The following is a 25006-nucleotide window of genomic DNA, read 5'->3' as shown; positions in this document are numbered from 1 at the left end:
TCTTTGCGCTCACTGACTTGTACAAAAAAGTGTATTTCTGTGTCATGGCCTTATTTACCAACATGTTACCATTTACTGCCTCTCTGGATATACCCCCATCTTCTTCTTACTAGTGGCATTTTCTTTTCTTTTTGCTACCGACAGTCACAGACTTCAAATCTAAGGTTCAGGAGTCATGCAGATGGTACCCTGTTCCAGCCATAGAAACTGTAACAGAAGGTGGAAGGTGAGCTAATGGGCAGGTTCTGCCCTTTGTTACTAGAATGAGAGAATAGGAATAGTTAGCTAGCATCTTCAGAGTTAATTCTGAGAAATGTGTAGGCTACACTGTTTTGTTGTTGTTGTTGTTATTGGTTTGTTTTTAACCTTTAGGGGATGCTCATTCCAGCGCTACTCAAAACCTTAGAAAATCGTTCCTCCAACCCCTAATGCTCTTGAAACGTAAGATAAGCAGTGGAGGAAAGAGATACTGCAAATAGGGGCTGGGGGAAACCATTTATAACAATCTGAAATGAAAAAAGCTACACACATTCATCTCCTTGAAAACTTTTTTTTAAAAGCTACCTACAAAATTAAGCTGGCTATGGGTATCTTTAATTTACCTGTTATCCTTGGGGCACATTCACATCCCCAGTTCAAATAATTTTAACAGAAAGACACACACACATTTCTTTGCTAAACGTCTCACCCACCATGGCTCAGGTAGACACAAGTAATGAAATTCAATCTGCTTGGTACCCTGCAGCTCCAGTTTTCACCACCACCAACTTTCATGACATCTCAAAAAAAAAAAATTGATGGAAAACCTTCCCCCTTATGAAACTGTTTATATTGTTAATATGTTTCAAGTCCATTGTTATTGGAGCCCTACGCATTTATTTTAGCACTCAGAAATTCAAAACCATGGTCATAAAAAAAATCTGAACCCCTATAATTACAGTCAGCATCACTTTGGTCTGCAACACAGTCTCTTCCCCCTGCATTGTTATGTGAAGTGGTTGCTTTTTTGACTATTGTCATATATATTTTCCTTACTACAGAAAGGCTCCTTTCTCAAGGGCAGTACTTAATTTGTGCCAGGGCTTGCCATGGCACCTCTAAGCTTGGCAATTCATAGCCCCAGCATCTCTGGACTTGCCACATCAGTTATTAAAGTAAAACACAATTGTTTGAGCCCTGGCACCTAATTGCTTGAGCCCTGGCACCTCTTTCATTACAAATTAAGCACTGCTCAAGGGGTAAAGATTTTCAAGACGCCATTTAAGACAGAAATTATTCCTGTAGGACTAAAGAAATGAACAAAATATGTCCCACTTATACATTCTAAAGTAACATCCTATGAATTTCATTTAAAGTTTAGGGGGAATAACCCCCAATCCCAGAGATTCTACGGCATCCCTATTTTCAAGTTTATTTGCTCTCATGCAAAATGTGCAGCCAATTTTTTTTAACTTGTTTGAGTCATTGCCATTTAATACATAATGTAAATCAAACACGAACATCTACTTGTATGTATTCCACACAGGGAGAATTAATGCCCTATAACAATGGCTCCCAGTACCTCTAGACAAAGGCAGGAAAGGGGATACCGGGCAGTGGAGGTTTGCTGTTCCTAATGATAACATAATTACTTTGTCTTTCCCCTAAGGACTCTGGCTTAGTGCCATGAACGACACCAGTGGTTTCTTGAGGTGGCTCTGGAGAGCAACTGGTCATTTCTGGGAGAACCCAGACACATTGGGGATAGTAAATAAAACATGAAACCCACACACACTTGAGGACCCTTGTAAAATTCCAATTACTGCTGGCTTGTTACCTCTCAGGGATTCTTAAGTAAGATATATCGCTCTCTGAGAGGCCCAGGGTAACAGAATTACAGCACCTTTCATGATTAAACATATTAGGTTTATTTGGCCTACATATCGGAAACTGTTCAAAAAGTTATTGTCTCACAAAATTCACATCACAATATACTAGTTATATTAGTCTCTTCCTTGTAAGGAATTCTTCTCAGGATCATTTTTAAACTCTCAGAGATTGATTTTAATACACCACATCGAATACTACATCACATCATATTTAAATACTATTTTCTTAAAATATATGTATCAAAGTCTCTCCCAGATACACACTATAAATGGATATGAAAAAGGCAGAGTAAGAGGAAGCTAGAAACATGACAAGCCCAATACTTTCTTTTTAATTGGCCACTTTGCTATTATAACAAAATTTCATCATCTCATTATTTTCATAGTTTACTTCTATCCATATCCTTCAGCTCAAATTATGCTTCTTTCTTTAGAACCTGAATGTGCCTCTTGCAGACTGTATATTCATTATGGATGAAATCCACTCCCATGCAGAAGGCCTAGTTAAGCTCTCAAAATAGGGGCATGGGACCAGATTTCAAGAGCTATTTAGGTTCCTAGTGAGATTTACAAAGTGCCTAAACAGATGGAAGTTAAGCCTCTAAAATTGCTTAGGTACTTCTGAAAAAGTCCCAGTAGCCACCTGTGTGCATTCTCATGCACCAAAATGTGATGGTCCTTTGCACAGGGGTGAATTCCAACCAGCAGCAGCATTTTTAGATAACATTGACAGTCTGTACTGAAGAACACAGGTTTTAGGTATCACAGAAGTAAAACTTCCCAGTTCCTTCTGAATATTCCATTCTGTGTCTCATCCCCTTTTTCTTTAGGCATTCCCTGCAATTACCTGCGATACCAACACATACCACGAAGTGAGTTTCCATATAACAAAACTCCAGCCAAATGAATAATATTCGCTCCTTGAACTGAAATGAGGACAATACACTCTATGTAAATGTGTACACATCTACCAATGGATGACAAGTCAGACTACATCACATCAACTTGATAGCTAAGAGAAAAGTTGCTCTTGAAACTACATTTAACCAAGGCAAGGCTACAAAGAATCTGAACAGGTACAAAGCAAGCATGTGTGTCCCATCTTCTAATTTACACATGAGTTACTTGTAGGGTCCTATTGTCACGGTATCTGAATGCCTCAATCTGTAATGTTTTTATCCTCAACACCCCTGTGAGGCAGGGAAGTTCTATGATCCCTATTTTACAGAGGACACTGACAGACTAAAGGCCAGATTTTCACAGATCTTTAGGTGCATGAAGATGCAGATAGGCACCTAATGGCATTTCCAAAAGCATGTAAGCAGGGGATGTGCCTAACTCCTACTGAAATTCAATGCTTTTGAAAATCCCACTAGACACCTATCTGCATCTTTAGGTACCTACCTTTGCAAATACACCCTAGGTGACTCACCCAAGAGGTCCGTGGCAAAGCAGGAAGTTGAACCTTCGTCTCCTGAGTCCCAGGCTAGGGCCCTAGCCACTAGACCACCCTTATCTCCAGGAGGAAATCCTCCAGCACGTTCTCCATACAGGTTACTGCTCTAGAAACCTGAGGGTGTCTGATAATGTAAGCAATGTACCCTGGTGAAGGTATTGCACATCACAGTGGGCGAAGCACATATTGGTAAAGCTGCGAATGATGCATTCTACTCATTTCAAATATTGTATACAGAGCCAGGGACTCTGGTTCGGAAAAGAGAAAAAGGGGCAGCATGGGATGAATGGAACAGAGCCAGTAACAGATGAGAGCATTCATAAAAATTGAATTCAAAGATGGAGGAAGGTGTCCAAATATATTGAATGTTATTGTTTTAAAATACATGTTGAAGATAACGCTGAGGGGAAAGTTTGACCAAGGCCAGTTGGAAAGCAATCAGTCAAATGACGTAGCGAGATATCCAAACAGCCAAAGATAAGGGCAACACTTTTTGTTGGCAGGAATTGCGCCCTTTTGGATGCGGACAACCCTGCATACTTACATTAAATGGATGGCAGTGTCCGCAGCGGCTGGCTACGTACTCTGCAAAGGTTTCCATCCAAATTTAAATTAGACTTCGCCTGCTCTGAACCTGGTGGTTAAAGTTCTACGTCAGGGTTGTGAAAAGCGCTTAGCCTCAGCCACTGAAAGCAGTGGGAGTTTAGCCATTCGCTGCAGTGGGAGCAGTGGTAAGCCAGTGGTGAGCTTTTGAAAAATCCCATCCTTAGCATCTTCCATGCCTTTTGGTGCTGCCTGTTTTAACTATCACAAACAATCGCTATTCTGAGAGCGCGCCTCAGTGTTGTTGGGCCTGATCCTGGCATAAGCCAAGCCTGCTTTGCACCACCCTAACAGGACAGCTAGAGATTGCCCCTGTGTAAGAACCAATAGGTGGGATAAAGCTTGTCCTGTCACCCTGCTTCCCAGACAAGACCATGGCTAGAGCACACTGCACTGGAGTTCTGCCAGCATAATGGGCCTTTGTGACCTGTTCCAAGCCATTGCAACTGAAAGCAGCCCTAAAGCTTTTCTCACGTGCACTAGGAGTTTACCCAGCTCCCAGCAGCCTCCGGAATCAGGTGTGGGATGTGGAGGATCTAGTCCATTGACTGTAGAGAAGTGTTATCATTCTTTGTGCTGTCACAGTGCCTGTCTCAATGAGGACATTCACTTTAGGAAATGGAGATTTTAGTTCCACTGTATATATATATAGGCATGAACTCAATACTACACATTTCATTTTAGGTACATTTTGCTTTGCTTTTACACCATCTTTTAGTGTGCATATGTAACCCACACACCTCCTGGGTGTGGTGTTCTGTCCCATCTGATGGCACTGAGAACACTTAGAGAGAAAGAGAGAGTTAAATGAGTCTGCCCTACAGTCTTAGCTAACAGCCCATTGGCTTTTAGCTCATGCAGTAGAGGCTCATGCACTAAGCTCCAAAAGTCCTTGGTTCAATCCCGCCCGCCGACAACCGGGGGGTCTGTCGACGTTACACACAGGCACTTTAAAATACTTGGCTTATTAATGTGCGCCACGCTGTGCAGAGGGTTGTTTCGTTCCAGGGCTGGCCATTTCTTTTGCTCTCCTGCCACTGGCAGCTAATGTGACCAGATGTCCCGATTTTATAGGGACAATCCCGATTTTTGGGTCTTTTTCTTATATAGGCTCCTATTACCCCGACCCCTGTCCCGATTTTTCACACTTGCTGTCTGGTCACCCTATAGGCAGTGTTATCGATCATCAGCCCCCACTCACATTCTTGGACAATTTTCAGCTATGGCAGGGAAGGCAAGTGAGGGGAAAGAGGAGAAATGATCATGACACTTGCATTCTAGGTCTTACTGCCTTCAAAACTACAAAGAAGCAGGATCAGATTCTCTGTTGCACTCCGCTTCTTCATTCTCTGCCCTAGCACAGCCTACAGCAGCCTTGGAATTGCTCTAATTTGTGCCACCTGGCAATAATCCCTAAATGACCATCAGCCAACGGAGTGTAGCCAGAGCACAATGAGCTCTGGCTCCTCCTCCTCCTCCTGACTGTCCAAATAAGTAACAGTCAGCCTGGATGTGTCAAGAACACATAATGTCAAACCAACCTGATAGCTTTCTTTGACAGGGTACCAAGCCTTGTGGATAGGGCAGAAACAGTAGATGTGGTATATCTTGACTTTAGTAAAGCTTTTGATACTGTCTCACATGACCTTCTCATAAACAAACTACTATAAAGGTGGGTGCAAAACTGGTTGGAAAACCATTCCCAGAGAGTAGTTATCAGTGGTTTACAATCTTGCTGGAAGGCCATAATGAGTGGGGTCCCGCAGGGATCGGTTCTGTTCAATATCTTCATCAATGATTTAGATAATGGCATAGAGAGTACACCTATGAAGTTTGTAGATGATACCAAGCTTGGAGGGGTTGCAAGTACTTTGGAAGATAGGATTAAAATTCAAAATGATCTGAATAAACGGGAGAAATGTTCTGAAGAAAATAGGATGAAATTCAATAAGGACAAATGCGAAGTACTCCATTTAGGAAGGAACAATCAGTTGCACACATACAAAATGGGAAATGACTGCCTAGGAGGGAGTACTGCAGAAAGGGATCTGGGGGTCATAGTGGACCACAAGCTAAATATGAGTATAGAATGTAACACTGTTGCAAAAAAAGCAGACATCATTCTGGGATGCATTAGCAGGAGTGTTGTAAGCAAGACACAAGACATAATTCTTCTGCTCTACTCTGCACTGATTAGGCCTCAACTGGAGTATTGTGTCCAGATCCGTGTGCCACATTTGAGGAAAGATGTGGACAAATTGGAGAAAGTCCAGAGAAGAGCAACAAAAATGATTAAAGGTCTAGAAAAAACTTGCCCTTTGAGGGAAGATTTTAAAAAATGGTCTTGTTTAGTCTGGAGAAGAGAAGACAGAGAGGATGTGATAGCATTTTTCAAGTACAAAAAAGGTTGTTACAAGGAGGTGGGAGAATAATTACTCTCTTTAAACTCTAAGGATAGGACAAGAGGCAATGGGCTTAAATTGCAGCAAAGGAGGTTTAGGTTGGATATTAGGAAAAATTTCTTGTCAGGGTGGTTAAACAGTGGAACAAATTGCATAGGGAAGTTGTGGAATCTCCATCACTGGAGATTTTTAAGAACAGGTTAGACAAACACCTGTCAGGAATGGTCTAGATAATACTGAGTCCTGCCATGAGTGCAGGGGACTGGACTAGATCGCCTCTCGAGTTCCCTTCCAGTCCTATGATTCTATGATTATACAATGCTATTGTGATACTCACATTGTTATATGCTTCTGAAACTTGACAAATGCTAGAAACCCACAACATTCCATCAGAGATGCTTGCAAAGAACACTCAGTATCCACTGGTTACCGACCCTGCTGTGTTACAAAGGAATGGCCAGCAGAGAGTAGAGACAAGAGAGTAGAGTGGTTTGGACACATTGTACGGATGCCAAAAAACTGTATTCCTAGACAAGTCCTTGATTAGATACCACCCAGTGGAAGAGGGAAAAGGGGAGGACAACAGAGGACGTATTTAAACAAAAAATGATTGAGAAAGATGCCTCTGTCATTGAAACAGAATATAACAGAGCAAGAAACATGGCATTAGACATGTAAGCAGAGTCAGGATGAGTTCTACCCTGACATCAGGTGGTGAATTATGGCGAGTGTGGAAAAGAACTTAGGGGGCTGATCTTGTTTGCATAGGCACACCCACTCCGCCTAGTATGAGCCCATAGCAGCCCCAAATGGTCACTTTGACAGCTGTGTGATCCCCAATTTCTTGGTTATTGGGGTAGGAGGAATAAAGTGTTGTTACCCTGATTATGTGAACAAAGGACTATGAGACTGTTTTATGACAGAGGGTCTCACCATCAACTAAGTAGCACTTGCTAGACAAGGGGCATGGATTCCAAAACCCAGTGAATTGAGAGAGGTTGGGGACAGGTGTGTGTACCTGCTGGTATTGGCCCCCTTTGAGGGCCTGGCACACCAATAGCACTCCCTTTTCTCTCTCCATTGTTGAATAGCAGAGCTTATTTTGATTCCATTAGGAATCTAGCTAGAGACTGCTGAGCTGAATTCACTTTGGGCCAATGGTGCACCAACACTGGGGCTCCCCTACTACAAGCTGAAATCACTAAGAGCTGAAACCACTAAAAGAGTTAAAACTACTGAGCTGAGATCACTGAGTGCTGTGTTAACTAGTGGGGGAGCCTGAAGATATATTGCTAAGCAGCTGGCAGAGCAGTTTGCAGGACGGTTGGAGCAGTGAGCACAGTGGAGTGGAGCTGAGCAGTTTGTGGGGACAGCTGGAGTGGTTCATGGGACAGCTGGTGGAGCGGAGGCTTGTGGGATGGTTGGCGCGGCCCACGGAACAGCGAGTGGAGCAGAGCAGAGCAGTTTGCAAGGACGGCTGAAGGAGCGGAGTGGAGCAGAGTGGAGCAGCTGGTGGAGCAGAGCCATTCGTGGTGAAGGCTGCAGCAGACCTCCACGGAGAGGCGGGGCAGTCGGCCTCGCCCACATAAGGTGCCCCTTAACACCCTGTGAGCCCTCCCCCAATTCCACCCAGGCTGGGGGGGGGGGGGTAAAACTCTGCAGATGAACTTCTGAACTCTGGGGTGGCACTGACCAGGGACAGAGACTTTTGGGTTGTTGGACTTTGGGGTGATTTGGACTTAAGACCCTGAGGGGAAAAGGACATTGCCAAACTTACTTGGAGGTGGGTCTTTTGCTCATGGTTTGTGTTATGAATCCTGTTTGTGGTGTTTCCCCAACGTAATGCCACATTGTTTCCCTCCTTTATTAAAAGGATTTTGCTACACTCAGACTCTGTGCTTGCAAGAGGGGGAATATTGCCTCCTATTGCATTATTGAAATGGAACCCCTGGATACTGAACCCGGCCCTTGTTGCTGCCAACTCAGAGGGGCAGAAGGATTACAGACAGATGGAGGTGGAAAGACTGGTTCATCTCGTGGGTCACAAGGCACAAGAGCATCTAATAAAAAGAAGTTAAAATAATCTCCTCAACTCCAGTGCTGTGGAGAGGGTTTGTGTAAAAGTTGCTATACTCCCTGGGCACTCCTGTACATTGGGGTATCTGCAGTAGGAGAACTAAGGCAAGAGTCTATGGAGGTGCAGGAAAGATAGAACTATGCACTAACTGAAACCATAGGAACAGCCAATAGTTACAGTATATGGCATTTTTGCATTTGAAAATGTTTCCTTTTCTCCTTTTTCCCTGCTAACTGCATCCAGTTCTCTCTTAAATCACCAGCATAAATTTTTGAACACCACTTAGACCAATGTGCCTGCCCTCCTTGAGGTCCTCCTCTAATTTTATAGTAGCTCAATCTAATTTCCTCTCTATAAATATGTCAACCTGTCTCTTAAACACATTGATGATATTTTCTTCAATGACCTTACCTGGCAACTCATCTCAAAATCCTAACTAGTCTGAGAAATAACTGTTTAAAATCACAGCCTCATGGAGTTATATTGATCTATACCAGTTGAAGATCTGGCCTGCAGATTTTGCTTATTTTTATAATAAGTTGTGTTCCTTAGTTTTCATAATTAAGGGCTCAAACTTGGAGAACTCCTCTAATCACTGAGAATTTTTAGTGAGCAAAGATTGCAGAATTAGGCCCAAAATAGTTAATGTAAATGCTAAAGTTTCATTCCTTAAGTATGATCTGGTATTCAGTGAAGCAAATTGGTTACAATATTAGATTTCATATTTGCAAACCCATTTTGTAGTATTCACTCACCTCCACTCAATCTTATTAACTGCTGGTTCTATAAATTAACACTAGAAATGTTAGGTTTGTATGTTTATAAAACTTTCATGAAGGTTTTGTTGCAGTCTTTATTTTATATAATCTACTACTCCTCCCTCGACCCAACCCTCTTTAGCTATGAATAGAGCCCTGCGCGGATACAAAATTTGTATCTACATTCAATCCCCGATCCGCAAAAATGATCCACGGATAGCCACAGATTGGCAGGGCTCTAGCTATAAAGGCCAAATCCATCTTTCTTCCTGATTTTTAACACCTTCTCCACCAACCCCTCTATTGCACCTTTTCTATCCCGGCATTATCCTAAAGATGCTTGCTAGTATTTCATAACTGGCCAAAATTTGTATACAATGTATGCAGTTTTCATCTCAAGATCTTGCCTTGCAAATATTTACCTTGTGCAGTTTTCTACAGATGGACATAAACTATTTGTGTTCTTAGCCTCTGTTTGCCAGAAGCTGGGAATGGGCAATAGGAGATGGATCACTTGATGATTACCTGTTCTGTTCATTCCATCTAAAGCACACTGCATTGGCCACTGTTGGAAGACAGGATACTGGGCTAGATGGACCATTGGTCTGACCCAGAATGGTCATTCTTATGTTTGAACTATCGTTAATTTTTTAGGAATGACAATAAATTCATCCATAATCGGGGGGAGGGTGGGGGGAAGAGAGGTTAAAATGGAGACATGCACATGGTCTGAAAAATGCTGGTTCCAACTGAATGCAAAAGTTGCTATGCGGACTGTCAAAACAAAACAAAAATACCGTAAAACATTCACAACAAGGGTGTTTGCTACCTGAGCTACATTTATTCAAAAACCAGCACTCTACTGGCAGAAAAAGTAGGCAAATGGAAATGACTGGAAAAATATTAATAAAACTTGACAGCAATAGCTTTTAAGATGTTTTATCCCACCCTCCTGCGTACATAACTTTTGGAGGAAGAGGAAACAGAAAATGTGACAAGAGACCATTAACACTTTTTTTGGGGGGGGGAGAAGGTTACCATCACAGTAACTTACAGCACTAGATCAGTGTTAAATGTTTTGTGCGGGATACAGTCCAAAGAAAATCTGTTTTCCTCCTCCCCACTAGTTGTAAAAGTGCTTGAGTAATTAATTTATACTTTCTGAGCTGAGTAGTTACTTGAATTTTACACTCAATGTTCCCAAGAAATCCTTCTGGAATGCACTAATTAGCATCTGATATGGGAACTGCAGAAGGTCTAACATACTGCTGAAGAAAGAATGGATCATGAATATAAACTAAGGAGACACAACGTACGCAGAGATGAGTAAAAAAAAAAAAATCCAGGAGAGAAGTGGCAGCAGCATAGACAAGAATTTATAAAAACAATGCGATAGAAAGCAAAATGTTAACAGACTCTTTGAAGGTGGGCGAATAGTAATAATATTTTGCACTTTCAGAAAGTTTTTCACCTCAGACTATCAAAGTATTTGCACCACTCCAAAGTTGGTGTCATTCTGATTGCTTTGCAAATGGAAAACTGAGGTACAGAGTAATGCCCAAGATCACATAGTAAGTTAATGACTGAGCTAGAAATAGGGCCCCTGACTACCAGACTCCTAGCCCTGTTCTGACTCCTAAAGCACATTTCTTCTCCAGTGGTTGAGGCTAGTATAATACCCTGGAATTATCTGCTGACTAGGATTTTGGTTTCACACTCACAAAAACAGATGATATCCCTCTATAATACACATGTATGTCTACTACTGCCCTCTAGTGAGCAAAAAGACCTACCAAGGATTAAAAACCCTATGGCCTTGGCTACACTTGCAAATTTGCAGCGCTGCAGCAGGGTGTGAAAACTGCAAAGCGCCAGTGTGGTCAAAGCTCCAGCGCTGCCGTGGCAGCGCTTTGAAGTGCAAGTGTAGCCAAAGCTTAAGACTTACAACAGCCAAAAGACCTTATTTAGCTGAAGCATTCCAGGCCTGTGTTTATGGAACCAAAGGTCCTGGGTTCTACACTAATACCACGTGGTTCTCTATGAATGAGTCCACAGATGCATTATACCGTGTCAGGATATTTTGAGAGTTCTGATACATTTCCTGGTGGATAGCTGGCAATGCTGTATGTATGCAGTGTTGTTCTAGTCGTGTTGGTCCCAGGATATTAGAGAGACAAGGTGGGGGGAGATAATCTCTTTTATTAGACCAGCCTTTGTTGGAGAAACAAACTGAAGTTGGTCCAATAAAAGTTATTACTTCACCCACCTTATCTCTGTAATGCTGTATGGTAGTCAATAAACCTCTTTGTTCTTTACAATGATCTTTAGTTTACTAACCAAAATCTCACAGTAACATGGAACCAGTATACCAATAAATTAGCATACAGAGTTAAATGACAACCACATGGATAAAAATCCCATCAATTACATGCAGTAAATCATCTCCTAAAAGATGCCAGCTAACAAATCACAGATGTAACGCAATGTTATATCTTATATTATCTGTTTGCAGTTGGTTTGTCTGCATGCTACAGTTAGTACTTTAGGCCAATCAATATCACTGTGGTCTTACCACAGACAATTAGGACAGGAATGCTTTTGAAATAAGATACAAAATGGCTCAACTATGAAACTACAAAGAGCTAGGACCATGCACTTCCACCCTGTGGCCAAATACTCTTCATCATGGAGAAGGGACACTGTGTTCTAAAACCAAAATTTCAGACTAAAAGAAAGATGAACAACTGAAGCGTGAAAAAAAGAACAAGAATCAAACCAAAAACCAGAGTGTTTCTGACCAGCAAATTACAAAATAGGCCACATTATTTTCACCAATAGTACTTACTGAGATTACATTTGAGGCTGCAGTGATTCAGGACATGAAAAGTAAACTACATATAAAACCAAACTGAGACCTAAAAAATGTAAGTAGTGAAGCCAAAATTTTAACCAAAGGCATCAGGAAATCAGCCATCACTGAATTCTGTTATTTGGAGGCAGTTAATAGGAAGAACAGAAAGATCACCAAATGCTTTCAACTTCTTAAGACTTATTTCCATCATCTTCACACACTGTCCTGCAACTGATAGAAACATTTGTTTCTGTGAAGCCGCCTTTAAATTTCTGGGCTCTTGGAAAAAGCCCCAAGAATATATTTCTATCAGGACTTGCTTGTAAGCAGGACTTTGGAGCAGCGCCGGAGCAATGGAGCTGCAGGTTTTTGCCTGGAGCTGGAGCGGAGCCGGCGCACAGCTCCAAAGCCCTGCTTGTAAGCTTGAGAATTTTTTTTTAATGTATCCTTCACTGGCTCAGGGATGTAAGTAAATAAATATTATTCCCAGAAAAAAAAGTAAATTAGTTGACATTAAGGTTACATATCAATAACTTTAAGGGAAAAACACCTTGGTTTCTACTTCAGTGTGTTCAAAACAAACATGCAGATTGTGAACATGGGAAATTTTAGTTAACAAACTTGAAAAAAAAAATGCATACTACACATTCATATATACACCCAAGTCCAAGCAGCTTCTATCCCACAGTCTTAATACAAGGCACAATTCATTGTTAACCTTCACCTTGTGTAATCATTTACACAGTGCAAGGTGGATATAAAATATTACCAAATCAGAATGATAGGATTTTACACTAACTTTGTGTCAGAGTAAATAAATATTCAGAATATTAATGATTCAGGCCTCTGGTATCCAGTCTCCATCCCACATTCCTAATTTAGGATTCCCCCCCGCCCATGTTAGACAATGGGTATTTATAAGTCACTGCAGTATTTTGTTATTTGGTTCATCTGGGCTCCCTGTGATGGGTGGAGACCTTGAACTATGTGTAGCTTGCTATGTAAAATGATTGGGACTTTGGAAACAATGTTCACAACTTCTTTAAATACATAGGCAAACCATATAGAGAATTGAGATGTTCCCAGCCACTAAGAAATGTGGCATTTAAGATGCCAACTAGCTGTAATACTTGTTCTAGACATGACTCTACGTTATGTAGGTGGCAGACTAAGGTTAAATTTATCTGGTGTTTCCTTAACAATATTTCCATATTTTTAAATTTTTTTTTGTTAAAAATTCTATAAATTTTCTAAGTTTTCTAGGTCTATTGCTTCTTTTAAAAAATTCTCTTTAAGTGGTTAATACAAATTTTAAAAACTTTAACTTGACCTTCAAGTTTATCATCTGGGAATTTCCTTAGTTTTTGTGGTGCTGTCAAGGGAAAGTATTGGCATTCCTGCCATATGAAACCATTTACCAGTGGTGTAGTGGTTAAAAGAAGTGGATAAATTAACATGATTCCCAAATGAAAAGTGGGTAAACTCATCTGTGTTAATCAGCATATCTCAATCTCCTTCACCAAAATTTCTTCAGTACTAGATAAAGCAGACAGCCATCTTAAAATCTTTCAGCCCAGCAGATTCAACTCCACTAGGTCTACGAACACAAAGCCTCCTTAAAAAGTTCTTTAACTAAGCTGATTCTAAGGATTTCAGAGGAGTCCCCATTGGGGCATTAGATGTTCCAGAAGAGTCCCTATGTGGTGTCGAAATGCCCAGGAGGAAGTATAGCTTTCTGTAGGTGGTGTAGGGGAGGGATTATATCTGAAGAGAGTTGTGATGTGGTGTTGGTCAAACGTTTGCATATGTGCTGGAAGAGATATGGAAGGACAGTCCTCATTCTGCTTTCAATAAATCCAATGATTTCTGAACTCCACAAGAGTCTATGGGCCACATCCTCACCTCAGTGGAACTAGGCCAATTTATACCAGCTGAGAATCTGGCCCTATCTATGGGAGGCTTAGAAATTCCTGAGAAATCCAACTAGGGCTCAGGTTCCATAAAAATCCATGTGGGAATCAGAATCTCTGCAGAAGTGAGTGTATTTGCGGCACTGCTTTATTCACTGATTTCAGTGGCAGCTAATTTGGAATCAGCTAATCTGTCTCCCAGTTTTTAAATTGACCCTTCAAAACAAGATTATCTGATTGGTGGAGTCAGCACAATTTATTTTGATTTCTGGGAAAAGGCAAAGATTAGCTGACAGTTCTGGCAGATTATACTAATTTACAAGTCTACCTAACAAATTCAAGTTTCCATTCTATACACACATGCAAAATTCAATTTTCTTTCAAGCTCTGGCTAAGTTATTTGCCAGTCTAGCTCAAGAGTCAACAAAAATATAGGACATATGTATTTTATTACTCAAAACACATTGCTACACTCATGAGTCACAACCTATCCTAATTAAAATAAAAAACAGAAACAAAAGAAACCCACACAAAAAACCCAGTTCCCAGGCAATAACATTGGTCCTAACCATGACGAATGACATTCCCAGTTGTGCACAGTGTCAGCTTTATAATAGGTCTGTAGAAATATGTTCCTATCACCTAGTATCATGGGAAACATGAAACAGCTGGCCTTCTGTGCCTTGCCTAACACTAGTCTTAAGAAAATTCTTAGGTTATTGACACAAACATGGGGTCTGTGCAACTGCTTCAACTCCATGAGCCAAATTCAGCACTGCTGACCTCAATGAAAGTGCATCATTTATATCTGAACAAAAAGGGCTGTGAACAAAGACTCCTGGTTTTCATATTTCTACTTCAAAATCTTGAGAGGAATACTAATTTACTTAAGGGCCAAGCGTCACCTGAACGTATCCATCCACCTCCCCATTGAACGGAATATTCAGGGCCTGCTAGGATGTTCCTTACTTTGGTTAGAAAATTCTCTGTTGATATTATATCCATATTGTCCATGTCATGCAAATTAACTGTTTCCCCCATCAGCCACATCCAGGCTTCAAATTCAGCCAATTCTATTGAAACGTGTTTAAATAAAATCACCTGAGGAAGCAGTTAGCCATACTGGCCTCCTGAGAGTTATGGTAAACCCCTCCACAGGCAGCTGGCCACCATACAGCTATGGTACCAGATACATACATATGTACATACGTGTGTGTGCATTGTGACTTCTCTCAAGACAGCAACAAGGACAAAAAGAGAATGATGTTTTGGTGGGAGAGGCCACAAGATTCTTTATGGAAGGTTGTGGGGAGGTTCAAACCTAAATTTGTAAGACTCTTGGTTCTCCACGGGACTTTGAAAGATTGAAGGCAGAGCCTGGGGCTGGCGAAACATCACTTTGTGGGGGAGTAAGGCTTGCTGCTGAAGTTTTAGTTTGAGCCTGCGAGAACAATTGGCCTTAGGCTACAAGTAACTGATAATAGATGAAGTTTTATTACTAGGATTCACATTCAGGTTTTCTTCAGAAAGGATTTGTAGCAGGGACAAAATGCCAAATGGCTCCAATGTTCAATCAGGACCATAAAAATGGAGCATTTGTATTCAGATCCAAGGATATTAAAGTCATCAATCCATTACAACTCCTTTGAGTGAGATGGAAGAAATGCAGCGGCTGGGTTTTAAACCTAGATCCTGAAGCTGTGCACAGAAAGGGAGTTGGGTTTATGCCCCTTGTTTATTATCAGAAATCTTTTAACAGTAGGGTCTGATTTCTTATGGCCTTGCACCTTGTATGATCATTTACACCTGTTCAAAGAGGCTACCAATGAGATCAGATAGTGTGTTACTCCACTTTACACAGATGTACCTGGCTACACACGGTGGAAAAACATTAGAGATTCAGACCCATAACATCTGAGATGTGTTGGCAAGAAGACAGAGAGGAACAAGGAAAAAAACATATTATACTGATGAACATTATCAAAAGAATACATGATAGTGTAGGGTGGTGTGTCAGTTTTACTGGCATGAATTTTTGGATGGCTACATTGGCTGGGAGTGACTTATACAGTTCATCCCAAACTAACAAATAATTAATGCTTTTTCTTTCTCCACTTTGTGCTCTACTTTCCCAATCTTTAATTTGCACAGTGGCCAGTACGTCTTGTACAGGCAGTTTCAAGCTTCCCCCAGAGGGTCACAGCTAGATTCCCATGTGGGTTCTGATCTTTCAGAAAAATTTTAAAAAGAAAAGAAAAAGACAATGAGATTGTAAATCCAGAGCACTGGGAGGTGGGCCCAGCACCTGAAATGACTTTCAAAATCACTTTTTAAAGTCAGAAGTTAATGATGTGCCTTTAAAAATTTGCATACTACTCTGCTGCTATGTACTATGCATTCACTTCTGTAGGTGTTATGTTTACTTAGCCACTTTAAGTGTTTATCTATGGTGCCAATGTATAGATTTTTATACAGAACAAGACCTTTGGCCTACTGCTGTTGTTCAGGATATTATTCTAAGTTTGAAAACACAAGGTCCCACTCTGATTAAGTCAATTAAATCAGCATTTGCAATAAAAACAAAGGAAAAATGCAAGTACTTGGGTTCTCAGATTGGCAGGAAAGGGAGAGGCTACTGTGCCCATTCACATATCATGTATATAGTTTATTTTGGACAGGTGCCACAATGTCCGTTTCAACCCAGGATCTAGATCTGATCTCAGTTCCCCTCTTATTGGAGTGGGGAGAGGTGGTTCAGCATGTTACCTGGATGACATGAAGAAGAGGGGGGAGGGATAGCTCAGTGGTTTGAGCATTGGCCTGCTAAACCCAGGGTTGTGAGTTCAATCTTTGAGGGGGCCATTTAGGGATCTGGGGCAAAAATCTGTCTGGGGATTGGTCCTGCTTTGAGCAGGGGGTTGGACTAGATGATCTCCTGAGGTCCTTTCCAACCCTAATATTCTATGAGTCTATGAAAACTATGGCCCAGATTAATGAGCATTCTCTACCTGTACTACAGATATTTTACAAGAAACAAAGAAATAGAACATTAAAAACCATTATGAGAATATTTGGTGCTACATCATGAAAAAAATGTTACGTTTGATTTGATGAAAAATGAATCCGAAATGTGAGCTGCATTCATACTGATTTTCAGCAGAGGAGTCTGCATTCATTACTGTAATGAGCACTGCATAAAGCTTATAATCAACGTTTATTACAGATGTCAAAAGGAACCCAGAGGCAAAGAGGAAATACGTGCTCTTGCCAGCCCTGATCAAAAACATCATAAAACTTCTAGCCCAAAAACGACAAGAAAGATGCAGTATTTCTTTTGCTTCCTACTACTTCCTTCCATGGCAATATATTCTGGCATATTTATAAAAGTTCTTGCATTAATAGGTTTAGACAACATTTAAAAAATTAGCATCACATGCTGCAACTACCGTAAATACTTTTTTGTATTAATACCTGCTTTATCTTCAAGGAATACTAGAACAATTGATTTTATCAATATGGTCAAAGCTAAGATTTTGTTTAGGTGGATAATCAAATCAGGCAAATAGCCAGCTATGTCTGATTCCTTCTCTGCATACTAAGTCATTTCAACATCAGTAATGAGTGGGGTAAGGGAAAGGGTTTTATATGAACGATGCCTAATCTGAAATGCAGTTGAAACACCAGAAAAAAACACTGTCCAGTCTCTGAAATTAAAGTAAGGCAAACAACAGTAGAAATCTACCTATTCTGCCAAATTAAAGGGGTAACAATCCTTGCTTCTTTTAGAAAGACAAAAGAAGACTGGAGATTTATTTGATTTCATGCACATATGTATTAGTGAGAAGGAGAGAACAATGTTTCTGGGCCATTTTTATATGATGACTCAATATTCTCAACAAAACATCTATGCTGTAAATAAATAAATAAATAAATAAATAAATAAAAAAAAAGAGGCCTTACCTTCTGGTAACCTGGAAGCAGCATGAATAGAATTGGGGTCTCCGTCTTCTTCAGGTTGGTAACGATAAAGCGTCTGGGACTGCTTTTGGGATGCCTGACTATGGTCTTCTTTCAGAGCAATGGGAGGGGATGTTGTGGGACTAAATTTGACCTTGGGGAAAGTATTTCCTCCATGCTTTTCATGGGAAGGTCTGTGACCATGTGACATGGTTATATTTGTCTCTTTCAGAGCTGGAGATATACCACCCCCCTGCTCTTTATAATCTTTTCTCATGTGTTTTCTTGGTTTAGGGCGAGCATATCCTTCTTGTTCATGTCTCCCTCTCTCCCCTTGTTTCCCCTTTGATTTTCTCTCTGATTCTACCGCTTGTGTGGGTATCTCCGTCGTAGCAGTTGTTTGCTCCTCAGGAGCACTGCTAGTCACAGTTACTTTTTCACTCAAAACCTGCACTGTGGGTGCCATTGTGGTGCTTGGGTCTCTCTTTTCCTCTTCTTGTTCCGTTGCACTGTTAAGTTCAGGGCGGGGAATAGGAGTGTGTGTGTTGACTGCTACAGCAGCTTCTTCAGCGTGTGTAACAGGTTGAGTCAATGGTGGGGAAGTAACGCTGATTGTGCGGTACTCATAATCCTCACTCTGTTCTTGGCCAATGCTGTCTTCTTCTGTATGGGCTGCAGAGTTCTTGTGTTTTGTCGGCGGTTCCACCTGAGTGGCATCTCCTTCGGGTGCCTCTTGGTCATAGCTGTACGGATCGTCATAGTGCCTCTCCGGTTCGTTCTCTTCGGTATCCGTTGGGCTCTGAGGATTTAATGTGGATGCACCACAGTCTGGGAGCTGGTAGCACATGAGTTCACCTCCAGAATTTGGGCAATGGCAAACCTTGCATGGAGGAATATGGAACGTATGGCCTGCTACATACTTCTGACCTTCATGGAGGCAGCCTATTCTTCCACACTGAGAGCAGCCATCAGCTGGTAGTACAGCATCAATACAGTTTGGGGGCAACTCAGGGCAAAGCATAAACTGGCAGCTGATCTTGCCCCCTCCCTTGGGACACGAGCATTCAGTGCTTCCAAAGTCCACAAAATAAGATTGCCCTTCAGGTACTTTGCCATTCATAAATCCCACGTTGACACAGTCATAGTACTGGTAGCCTTCACAAGTACAACCATGTTGCAAGCAAGAGGCACAGCATTCACCAGGCTCAAGCACCTCTTCAATACAGTTTTCCAGTTGCTGGCACTCCACTCCTGTACAATCCTTCTGGGCATGTGAGATGCCACTCCAAATGAGCACCAAAAGGACAGTGTACAAACAGCTCAAATGAGGGACTGTGTGTCTATCCATAGTCTTTCTAAACAAATAAGGCACCAGTCCAGTTTTGCTCATCCTATTTTTTCTGGAAGAACTGTTGGTTCAGCTCTCAGTCTGCAATATTTTCCTGAATTCTCCTTTTCTCCTAGATCCTAGGTTTATGAAAGAAAACTCTGTTAAATGCTATACTCAGCACATATCCTGTTAAACATTAGAAATCCTTAAAAGTTGGGATACAATCCAACATCTGGAAACCCAAGTATAAAATTAATCATAATGTCTTCCAAGCATTTCAGGCACTAGGCTTCAAGTTGCATGTTTTTCTTTCTCTCTCTCAAGACAAATCCAAGATTGCTTTTTTTTTCCCTTTGGTATCTATTCATAAAAAACAGAGTAACATTAAAAAAAATAGCCTTTTATACTTCAGTGGGCTTTAAGTCATGTCATTTCTTCTGGCTAAACAAAGGTAAGATACTTTGGGCAGATAATAAGCAAATACACAGCTCTTCCTTTGCAGATGTCAGTTTCAGATATAGAATCTTTTTTTTTTTAATTACAAAGGATCAAATCCTGGAGATGTAACTCAGGCAAAACTTTGCCTGATTAAGGACTTTTGGATTTGTCCCTGTATATGTAAACCCTTAATGTGAGGGTTTTTCTCCATTAACTAAATAGTGACATTTTGCTGACAACGATACTTTTGTCTCTGTAATGCTTATAAAACTCAAGACATAAAACTTGCATTACATGTCACTGCAGTTATGTGTAAACATCACATTATCAATTGTGCATACGTAAACCCCTGTTGTACCTATCATATTAGGGGCCAGATCCTTAGCTGGTGTAAATAGCCACTGAAAGCCTAAGACTCAAAAGCAGATCCTCAGCTGGTGTAAATAACCATCCACCACTGAATTCAATGAAGCTGTGCCAATTTACACCAGCTGAGGATCTGCTACAATGTGTAGCAATGTAGTTTATTTGTGACAGCGCCCAAGTGGCTTTGGCTCAGCTCCTCAATGGTTTGAAACCAATGAGCATTAGGTACCTAAATACCTTTGAGGATCTGGACTCTTGTGACTTTAAAACCAAACATTCTAGAGTAATCAGCATGTAAAGCATTTGAATCTAAGACATTAATACCTATTAATGATTAGTAAAATAAACGTGTCACATTGGAAATTTTTAATAATTTTGACACTGTGTGCTGCAGAATGATTAATTTAAAAGTCAAAGCAAATCAACTGCTGTCAAATCACAAACCACACAAACAAAATTATTTATGGTTAACATGGAAAGTAACATAATGCAGAATAAATCTGACTTTAGTTTGATTAGTGGAATTAGTGGTTCAAAATGTTTTTTATTTTAAAAGTTGTTTGATGGGGGAAAAGTTTTCACTCACAGCATCACCAGGAACAATAAACCAAGCAGAAAACAGGAATTCTGCCAAAAAATAAAAAATTCAAAAGATTATTTCTCCCATTTATACTGGGTTTCCAGCAAGTCAGCTCAGAGGTACGACTGGAAATTGGCCAAAATGTGGGAAAAGCGTGCCTGTCCTGATAAGATATGAACCTTTTATTATATTCAGAGTTTTCTGTAGTTCTGTATTACAATTTGAATTGCTAGACTACATTACTCATTAATATGATAATAATTCTGAGTCAAATTAGTGAAAACTCCAGTGCTATGATATGAATTCAGTAATGGTACAAAGGACGTTACTGTGATTCAGTGAAAAATACAAATAGAAAGAAAGTGGACCATTGTATTATAAGAGATCCATTTACTGAGAACCACTTTCAACCTTGGACACACAGGAATAAGTAGTAGAGTATTCACTATGCAGTTCCTGAATGAATTCAAACTGGGTTCATAAGATTTAACCATTTCATCATTTATATATAAAGCCTGCTCTGCTCTTTCGGCAGCTCTTTCAGGTAATATGAATTTGCAACTGATTGTCTGGTTTAGACTGCGGAGTAATACATGGAAGGAAAATTAAAGATAAGCCACTACTGAGAGGCTTTAAGGACAGAACTCTAGTTATCAGATTCTTACAGTGGAATATCCAGGTTATAACACCTCAGCACATTTAAGTCATCAGGCCAAATTTTCTGCTGGTAGCCAATATACTCACAATGGTCCATTTCCCCCTCTCTAACGTAAGGCTAACTTTACAGATGGTCTCAAGCACACTGCTGAACTTTGGGGCAGTTGGGTGTCAAGTCATAACTTCTCAACTTGGGCCAATCTATTGAAGGCAGGGTTTCTATGTTCAAATGTTTCTTGGTCCAGAGAAGGCAAATCATGCAATGCCATATTGGTACCAATGTAAGCATGGGATGTCCTATCACTCTACAGTAAGGCTGATAAGTCGGGAGGTTAATAAGGGAATAGAGAGCCTCTCACCTCTAAGTTATCAGGTTGAAAACCAGTGCAGCTATGTTGTGACCAAGAGTTGGTACCATCTACACTGACTTACCTGAAACTGGAATTTCCACTGGAACTGTTTCCCTTTCCGGTTCCCTTTGGGCGGGTGGGGGAGGAGGGGAGGAAGAGTGTTCTACATTCCTTATTCCCTCCAAACCCAATATAAACAATAAGCACTAACGAGCACTTTTGTTCATAATCTCAGTAAAGCAACGAAGAACTAAATCTTACAGCTGGTCTCTCCAAGTCAGGGTTGAAGCAGATTGGTGAGAGCAGTGTCAAGAGATACACACTGCAGTCACCTGTCCTTCAGAGTATCTAAAACACTTTACTCACTAAGGCTGTCAGTCTGACCCCTGTAACAGCACTAAAATTCACCTCAGCTTCCACAATAAAGGATCCCTCAGGCTGCATTAAAAGATGTATTGTGCTTATATATTTTCAGCCTTATATTAAAATGACTAATGATACTTGTGTAGCAACCACATATTTATAGTTGTTGCACCAACATATTAAACATGACAAATGGAGCTGGAAAGCTTAGCGAATATCACACAGTGTGACTTGCCAGTGCAGTATAACGTTCGCCATATGCTGTCCATTGTTTCCGGACTCTCAAATGTAGCATATGAGCAGGCTCACCTCTCAGGCATTACATGACTCTCCAACGAGAGGCCACAAAGTTTGTTTTTTTGAAGTGAGTAGCACAAAACTAGCTGTACTTCATATCCAGCATGCCTAATAAATCCTTCAGTGGTGCATTAACTATTAGTGGATCTCTTCCTGCATGGTCATCTTCGCTGACCTGGCTCCTTTCTATAGCTTTCAAAAACACTCCAGTTTCCCGGAAAAGAAAACCTCTTGACTCCACTTGTCTCCATCTCCAACCTTCCCTTGCTGTCTACTTTCCCCTCTTTCACTTAATCTCCTTTGATCCTACCTGGAAACCCTGCAGTCCCATCTTAACCTAAGGTGCTCTTCTGTCTCCTTTGCTATCTGCTGTCTGTGACACAGCTGTTCTCTCTTTGCCTTGGTCTTTCCTGGCTTTAGTGCTTTCTTGGTTCTCTTCTTCACTCTCCAGGCACTTCAGAAGATATTTCAATTTCCCTTCCCATTAATTATTCCTTTTCCCCCTCAGTTGGGTCCCTCAGAGTTCTGTCCCTAGTTCTCTTCCCCATTTACACCTTATCTCTTGAGCACAACCTCTCATCTCTTATCCAATCACAGCACTGTGTCCATGATCACTCTGACTCCTCCCCCTCTAGTCACTTTCACATTTCTAACTGATTTCTCATCCCAAACACTCATATCAAGTTGGTTAAAGCCAAATTTATTTGCCCCTTTGAAATCCTCTGTTAGTAACCACATTATCCTCCCAATCGCCCGGGCCCAGTCTCTCTCTTTGATCCCTCTGTGTCTTTCTGGAGAGAAAAAAGTGATAATTTAGATGGGGCCATAGAAGGTGTGAGGAGAACTTAACATAGGGAAATAGATTCAATTTCAAGTCTGTCACTGAGTGGTTAGAAATGATTCCTGATGTCAGATTTGTGTCCATTTATTCTTTTGCGTATTCTGGAGAGAGAATACTTCAGATGAAACATCTCATTTCGCTCTTTTAAGCTGCTAAATCCTCTTTGTTTTCCCCTTGTTGACTAACTATCGGTTTCCCCCCTGCCCCAAATAAACTTCCTTGGTGTCCATACCAGATAGGTCTCTACTTCTGCATCTCACGGGGCGGAGTGGGGGGGGGAAGGAGAGAGAGAGAGAGAGAACGAACCCAAGCATTGAATGAAACACAGACTCATGTCTGTTTTGTTCAGCTGGGAAAAATGTGTCTTACACTTGTTCCAAAGAAAGGGTGCATGTCCCGTATAATCCTAAGGAGTTTGTGTATAACTGCTTTGGGAACTCAGCCCTTCCTGGAGACAAACTGTGTTGTGGAGACAGCAACTAGTTTAAATGCATCCCATGCTGTTATTGTAGATAAGGTGACAGGATGTCCTGATTTTATAGGGACAGTCCCACACCCTGATTTTTCACACTCACTATCTGGTCACTCTACCTGTAGAAGGGTGTCATGACTGACTGGAGAAGTTGCATCATCTCAGTGGGTGTGAGGCTTTCAGAATTTTTACAACTACTTTATGATTTCAATAATTTATTCTCCACAACTGTGATTGCAAAAAGGGGCATTTAAGTGAATGTAAATACAGCCAGTGCACTAGAGAGGGGCCTTAGTGTAAGTGTGAGAGAATCAGGCCCATTTAGATCTTTCACTGCGTCTTATTAACTTCATTGACATTTGCTGCTCAGAGTTTGGACTGCATCTCAGAACTAATTGAACCCCACGCACATGAACAAAAATCCCTCCAATGACTGTATTTGAGCTTCACACAACTCTGCAGCAAAACCACCCAAATCTCACCCACAGGCTTGTACACCGCTTCATGACCCAGAAAGCTTGGGTATTGTTTGTTTGTTTAAATATATCTTTTGTGAAATTTATTAATTTACAGATCCAAATTCTGCACTGATTTTTTATTCCATGTAGACCCATTGGCTTCAATGGGATTACACTGGGCAAAAGGCAGAACAGAACCTGGGTTGCCATGCTAATGCGCACAGTGTACCACATAAAGGAGATCCCAGTTAATATGGGCACCAAAGACCTGATTCTCCTTTTACACTGGTGAGAGTTGGAGTAACTCCACTATGAGAGAGACTGAAACCTCAAGGGGTTGTGTTGCCCATCAAAAGCAGCCTAGCCTCATAACATAGGGCAATGCCCACAATAACCCAACATTCCAAAGGTGGCCATTTTTGCAAAAGGAATGAGCTCATGTGAGCAGCATGGATATAATCTCTCAGAGACTAATCCCCCACCATCCCAACTAAAACAATGGACTATTCATGAGGTCTCGGATTTTAAAATGACATTCAAGTATATTACCAATTTAAGCACTAAAAGAATAACTTAGATTCATTTCCATTATTTTAAAATCAACCTTAAAGAAAATGTTTCTTTTGGCAGGAGAATGTTATTCATACTGGTAACATTTTTCTCCTCAAATTCATAACAAAGGAAGAATGAAGACATTTTAAGGAATACTGGGGGTGGGGGGAGGGAAGGCAAGTGCACATGTGGGATATACAAGCATTAGACATTGGAGAGAAGGACAGAAGAGCCTTTTGAGTTAGCAAACTAGATGGACAGATATCCAAGATAGGACATTCAAGGCTAATGTCAGTATGCAGTAGAAACTATAACTAGAGTTGGTCAAAACACAGAATTTCCATCATGTGGGAAAATCTGAGAGTTCAAAATGTTTCCTCCTGAATGAGGATGAAGTCAAAATCTCAGAATTTTTCATTT

The 25006-nt window shown here is 40.9% G+C and overlaps 1 protein-coding gene across 4 annotated transcripts in view; it reads right to left on the bottom strand.

Moving 5' to 3' along the window:
• The window catches only part of FBLN2 (fibulin 2), a 199565-nt gene that overhangs the window by 131969 nt on the left and 42590 nt on the right, over positions 1–25006 (bottom strand). For all 4 annotated transcript variants that reach the window (XM_039481823.1, XM_039481821.1, XM_039481819.1 and 1 more), the window contains exon 2: positions 17886–19349. In XM_039481823.1, the coding sequence (XP_039337757.1) occupies positions 17886–19272 (1387 nt within the window). In that variant the 5' untranslated portion in view covers positions 19273–19349. The remainder of the gene's footprint in view (positions 1–17885; positions 19350–25006) is intronic.

This window comes from Mauremys reevesii, linkage group 7 (assembly GCF_016161935.1).
Source record: "Mauremys reevesii isolate NIE-2019 linkage group 7, ASM1616193v1, whole genome shotgun sequence".
Lineage (NCBI taxonomy): Eukaryota > Metazoa > Chordata > Testudines > Geoemydidae > Mauremys > Mauremys reevesii.
Note: the sequence above shows the minus strand (reverse complement) of the source record. Positions and strands in the feature narration are given on the sequence as shown.